The 6,615-nt window shown below is 44.4% G+C and overlaps 1 protein-coding gene across 1 annotated transcript in view; it reads left to right on the top strand.

Moving 5' to 3' along the window:
- Positions 1-339: 339 nt before the first annotated feature.
- The window catches only part of bin2b (bridging integrator 2b), an 18,552-nt gene continuing 12,276 nt past the window's right edge, over positions 340-6,615 (top strand). Inside the window, exons 1-3 of the mRNA XM_053636610.1 lie at positions 340-364; positions 441-673; positions 3,804-3,884. Of these exons, the coding sequence (XP_053492585.1) occupies positions 355-364; positions 441-673; positions 3,804-3,884 (324 nt within the window). The 5' untranslated portion in view covers positions 340-354. The remainder of the gene's footprint in view (positions 365-440; positions 674-3,803; positions 3,885-6,615) is intronic.

The raw sequence follows: 6,615 nt of genomic DNA, 5'->3' as shown, positions 1-6,615 counted from the left end.
CTGTCTCTCTGTTCTGTCTTTACATCCCTGCCTTCCTTCTGTTCTATCTCTCCTTATCTTTCTTTACCTTCTTTCTTTTCCTTGAAATCGTTTCCATTCCCTCTCTTCTCCCCCTTCCTTTTCTTTCTTTCTTTCTTTCTTTCCCTTCCTCACCCCCTCTCTCTATTTAATCCTTTCTTCCTTCTATCTCTCTTGTTTTTCTTCCTCTTTCCTGTAATAACACACTGAGCTGCTTGTTTTTGAGAATACCTGGCAACCCTGATTAAAACTTTTTCTCTCTCTCTCAGATTTCGTTTTGAGTTTCGGTGGAACGCTGCAGCGCACGCGCACACACACACGCACGTTCTGACATGCATGAAGTTGAGTAAGTGTGTTAACACACTCCACATGTGCTCCATGTCGCAATAAGCAGGAGTAGAAACTCATCCTCTCCCCTGCAGCACTCCGCCCTGCACACTGCTCTAGAGGAAGTCACACTGCCACGCGCATACAAAAAGGAAGGAGTGTGTGTGAGTGTGTGTTTGAGAGTAGAGAGAGTGTGTGTGAGTGTGAGAGTAGAGAAGTGAAGATGGCTGAGAATAGAACGAGCTCCAACATCAGCGGAAACCTCGGAGCTGGAGCCGGATTCCTGGCCAAGAAGTTCCAGAAGTCCATGAACAGAGCACAGGAGAAGGTAATGATCCAGCTTCTGCACTTCATGAACATCTCTCAGATCACACGCGCGCGCGCACACGCACGCACGCACGCAGATTTCAGGGTGGTGTCTTCATGTGTATGTCTGGAACTCATTAGCGACCTAAAGGTTTAATATCAGACCTGTGACTGATTCTAGATCTGTGTAATGGATTTCTAATGGATCTGTAGCAGTCTAGTGGTTTCTGATGGTGATTTTAAAGGACTTGTAGCAGTGCACTGGTCTTTGATCTGGGTGTGATGGACCTGCAGGAGTGTACTGGTCTTTGATGGTGGTTTGATGGACCTGCAGGAGTGTATTGGTTACTGATGGTGGTTTAATGGACCTGCAGGAGTGTACTGGTCTCTGATGGTGGTGTGATGGACCTGCAGGAGTGTACTGGTTACTGATGGTGGTTTAATGGACCTGCAGGAGTGTACTGGTCTCTGATGGTGGTGTGATGGACCTGCAGGAGTGTACTGGTCTCTGATGGTGGTGTGATGGACCTGCAGGAGTGTACTGGTGTCTGATGGTGGTGTGATGGACCTGCAGGAGTGTACTGGTGTCTGATGGTGGTTTAATGGACCTGCAGGAGTGTACTGGTGTCTGATGGTGGTTTAATGGACCTGCAGGAGTGTACTGGTCTCTGATGGTGGTTTAATGGACCTGCAGGAGTGTACTGGTGTCTGATGGTGGTGGTTTAATGGACCTGCAGGAGTGTACTGGTCTCTGATGGTGGTTTAATGGACCTGCAGGAGTGTACTGGTCTCTGATGGTGGTGTGATGGACCTGCAGGAGTGTACTGGTGTCTGATGGTGGTGTGATGGACCTGCAGGAGTGTACAGGTCTCTGGTGGTGGTGTGATGGACCTGCAGGAGTGTACTGGTGTCTGATGGTGGTTTAATGGACCTGCAGGAGTGTACTGGTCTCTGATGGTGGTTTAATGGACCTGTTAGAAAGAGAAACAAGCCATAATGTGTTCATTAGCAGTAATGAAACGTATTATAAAGTGAAGTGTGCACGCGATGGAAATTCAGAAGTGTTTGGATCTTGTTGGGGAACAGGGATGTAGGATCAGTGATGGTGGTTCAGGACGTAGCTTTACTCTGTGTGTCTGATTTATTAAAAATAAATGTTTACACACAAACAGAGAGACATGAGTGTATTAGTAAGGTGTGTAGTTTAGCTACATGAGTCATTTCTGTGTGTGTGTGTGTGTGCGTGCGTGCGTGCGTGTGTGTGTGTGTGCGTGTGTTTGTGTGTTTGCCTGTTGCTTCCTGCCACTCACTTCCTCTCTCTCATTTCACTTCAGTCTGTGAAGTTCGCTCGTTTCGTGGGCCTGAATGGCCTGTACAGAGTTGACCACATGGTAAAAAAACAAACCATAACAAGATAAAAACACTGAGGAAATGGTCAGTGGTCCGACCTCGGTCCCGCTCGGCATGTCAACAGCAAGTAATAAAGTATAGAAGTGTACACGACGGCATTGTGACCTCACTACTGCAACGACACTGAGATCAGGGGAAGAACCAGTACCGACACATTGTACTTAAGTGAAAGTAGAGATCGTGTTTAAAGTGTCCAATCTAAAAAATACTCGAGTGAAAGTTTAAAAAGTTGCGACCTTTTTTAAATGTTCTCCATTATTCAGAAAATAAATCCTCAAACGATCTGCTCCCTGCTTCGAGCTCCTGGTTCACGCTGCACACGACTAACGCCACGTAGTTTACTAACGAGGCGATCAGATGTGAAATATCCTGCTAGAATCTGACCCGCTACCTCGCCGGAAGTGATGTTAATCTAATCTAGCATTAGCAAAGAAAACCGGCTAACCTAGACAAATATAGCCAGGTAACATTAGCAAGACCTTGTCTCCGCATGCTTTTTCAAATCATATGGAGTTCAAATGAAATAATCGGACAGTAAACTGAAATGAGATCGGACACTAAACTGAAATGAGATCGGACACTAAACTGAAATATTGGAATGTAAACTGAAATGAGATCGGACACTAAACTGAAATATTGGAATGTAAACTGAAATGAGATCGGACACTAAACTGAAATGAGATCGGACACTAAACTGAAATGAGATCGGACACTAAACTGAAATGAGATTGGACACTAAACTGAAATATTGGAATGTAAACTGAAATGAGATCGGACACTAAACTGAAATGAGATCGGGCACTAAACTGAAATATTGGAATGTAAACTGAAATGAGATCGGACACTAAACTGAAATGAGATTGGACACTAAACTGAAATATTGGAATGTAAACTGAAATGAGATTGGACACTAAACTGAAATATTGGAATGTAAACTGAAATGAGATCGGACACTAAACTGAAATGAGATCGGACACTAAACTGAAATGAGATCGGGCACTAAACTGAAATATTGGAATGTAAACTGAAATGAGATCGGACACTAAACTGAAATGAGATTGGACACTAAACTGAAATATTGGAATGTAAACTGAAATGAGATTGGACACTAAACTGAAATATTGGAATGTAAACTGAAATGAGATCGGACACTAAACTGAAATGAGATCGGACACTAAACTGAAATATTGGAATGTAAACTGAAATGAGATCGGACACTAAACTGAAATATTGGAATGTAAACTGAAATGAGATCGGAAGATAAACTGAGATGTAATTAAGTAAGAGTAAAGGTGTTCAATTTCAGTAATACTTAACCAAAATCCCCCCCAAGAGAAAACAATTGTGTTAAGCTTTCGATTATTTAACAAAATCCATAACACAGCCGTTCAGAACTTTCTCCAGCCTCTTGGCCAACTTCTCGCCACTGTGTCCTGGAGAGACTCCTTATGATTGAGCGTCATCTGATCTGAAGTATGATTAGCGTTAGGTTCTGGACGCATATCCATGCATGTCATTTGTAAATGTGCATTTTGATTTTTTGATTTTTTTCTTTTTTTTTACACCCTGAAGCCGGGGGATGCTAACTTTTCACAGAGTAGGTCTCCAGTTTTTTCACCCTGGAATATTTAAAGGCCTCCGTCCTTGAGCTCATCTGCGCAGCAATGATTCATAACATTGTGTGTTCATGGCCGTGTGCCTCGTGTCCCTGTGTGAACTCCTGTGATGTGTTTGTGCTGCAGGTCCTTCAGAAACTCGGGAAAACCATGGAGACCAAAGACGAGCAGTTCGAGCAGTGTGCAGCAAATCTGAACAAACAACAGGTGAGCCGTGAGTGTGTGTGTGTGAGTGTGTGAGTGTGTGAGTGTGTGAGTGTGTGAGTCTGTGTGTGTGTGTGTGTGTGTGTGTGTGTGTGTGTGTGTGTGTGTAAATGCTATGAGGTCCAAGATGCACAAAAAACAAGAGGTTTCTTAAAATCCTATCCAGTCAGCTTTACCTCTGACTGTTACAAAGCACTGACACTGGAGACTCCTTCCATTAATGTTAATTAAATAGACGTCTCCTCATGGTAACCTTTACCATATGGACGATATTATTTGAAGCATCTAGTGTACAAGTGAAGGAGCTGTTGCAATGGAAACGATAACGTATTAGAACCAGAGTATTGATATAATATGAAAGTTAATCAGTCAGTCCCTCCAGGACGTGAAAATGAACGCTTTTGTGAGGTGGATTTTGGGAAGTTTCTGCGTTTTCTGTTGCGTGAGTGAAGTTGTGTGAGCTCGGGAATTGTTATTTTATCCCGTACACGAGCTTGGGTAAATGTCATGTTTTTATTAGCATTGTCGGACGTTTTGTATGATGGGAAACTCCGTCCAGAGCAGAGCGCCGTCTCAATCTCTTAATCTCTCTCTTTGACTGTAACTGTTTTTGTTTTGAACTCCTGATGGGATCCGAGCACTGCGAGGAAGTAATATACATATAGTGTGCCTAGTTACACATGGTTTTTTTCCCCATATTAAGTCGCACTAAATGTGAAGCTCTATGTACAGATACAGCGAGTGATAGGATCAGAGACTGATTAGGGGATGTGTGATGTCATTTTTTTGTTTGTTTGTTTTGTTTTTTTTTGTATTGGGAACTCGCACTGTACCTGGAGGTTTTTACCACAGAACTTATGGAGAATTCTGCAATTACTCATTACCCTGACACATGAAAACTGGCTACACAAAACAAACCCCGCATCACGACATGTCATTACAGGCTGAACATCCACACCCTGTCCCCTTACACAATCACAAGCCTCTTTGCTGGTCCCTCTATCAGCTTCGTTTGCAGGAACGGCCGTGCTATCTCATCACCATCATCAGCTTTACGTTTACATTTACGGCATTTAACTTCTACATCTGAGCAGTTGAGGGTTAAGGGCCTTGCTCAAGAGGGTTGAACTCGTGACCTTCCGATCAGTAGCCCAACGTCTTAACCGCTGAGCTACCGACGCTTTATAATTCGACTATCAGGTTCCCTCGCTCTCCTCCGGCACGGCGTTCATCTCATCCGGGGTTAGGAGGTTCCTCACGCAGGACTGGAGTGGACTTGCTCTCTGCATGAGCCTCGTGTCTTGCTTGACGGCCCGTGTTTCTAAGAACGAGCTGACTCTGTTTGATTGGTGTGAAGTGTACCGTCACTCGTCACTCATGTGACGCCCAGTGATGCCCTGATTGTGGTGAGGAAGTCCAAGCCCACAATGCATACGTCTTTAAGAAGAAAAAAGCTTTTATTGTGACGCACATGTACAGTACGGTGAAATTCTTTTCTTTGTATAAATCAGCTTGATGGGAAAAGGACGTTGGGGTCAGAGCATCAGGTCGGTCATAATACGACGTCCCTTGGAGCATGGAGGGAAAAGGGTTTTGCTCAAGGGTCCGACAGTGGTAACTTGGTGGTTGCTTGAATTTGCGAGCTTCTGATGAGTATTTACAGTTTACAGTTACATTTATATAGCGCTTTACATAGTATGGGGGGGAGGGGATCTCCTCCTCAACCAACACTAGTGTGTAGTATCCACCTGGATGATGTGACGGCAGCCATAGTGTGCCAGAACACCCACCACACCAGATATTAGTGGAGAGGAGAGAGTGATGTAGACAATTCAGAGATGGGGATTATTAGGGGGTCGTGATAGATGAGGGTCAGTGGGGGAATTTCGCCAGGACACCGGGGTTATACCCCTACTCGTTTACAATAAGCGTCCTGGGATTTTTAATGACCACAGAGAGTCAGAACCTCGGTTTAACGTCTCATCCGAAATACAGTGCTGTTTTTACAGTATGGTGTCCCCGTCACTATACAGAGGCATTAGAACCCACACAGACCACATGGTGAGCGCCCCCTGCTGGCCTCACTAATACCACTCCCAGCAGCAACCTTAGTTTTCCCCAGGAGGTCTCCCATCCAGGTACTGTCCAGGTTCAACCCTGCTTCGCTTCAGTGGGAAACCAGGCGAGAACTAGGCCAGAGCCTGAACCACTGAGCCACGTTAACTGGAGCGAGTCAGAACGTGCAAAACTGGTTCCTAAGGCTGTAGGAGTTGAGTAAGTCCTGTTCGCAGCACCGCTATCATTTCAGAGGTGCTGAACAATTAAGATGGCTTGCAAAGCTCACAGCTAATATAACTCTCAACAGCCAGTGGTTTTTGAGTATGTGCTGCCTGTTAAAATCTTAAAATGCTCACCTTCATCATGGTCAACCATTTATTTCTCACAAGAACTTCAGGGGAAATTAGTGAAAACTCTTATTTGTGCATTTTGGGACGCTGCAGGGATTGTGAGCTGTATTTCCTACCGTTGTTCACGGTCTTATCTGAAGTTTTAAAATACCACTGCTTATTCTTCTGCTCAATTCGATTAAATTTTCATTTACACACCGGAAATTGTCCCTAATGAGCAAGACCGAGGCGACGGTGGTGAGGAAAAAAACTCGCTGAGACGACATGAGGAAGAAACCTCGTGAGGAACCAGACTCTAAAGGAAACCCATCGTCATCCAGGTGAAC

Source organism: Ictalurus furcatus, chromosome 11 (assembly GCF_023375685.1).
Source record: "Ictalurus furcatus strain D&B chromosome 11, Billie_1.0, whole genome shotgun sequence".
Lineage (NCBI taxonomy): Eukaryota > Metazoa > Chordata > Actinopteri > Siluriformes > Ictaluridae > Ictalurus > Ictalurus furcatus.
Note: the sequence above shows the minus strand (reverse complement) of the source record. Positions and strands in the feature narration are given on the sequence as shown.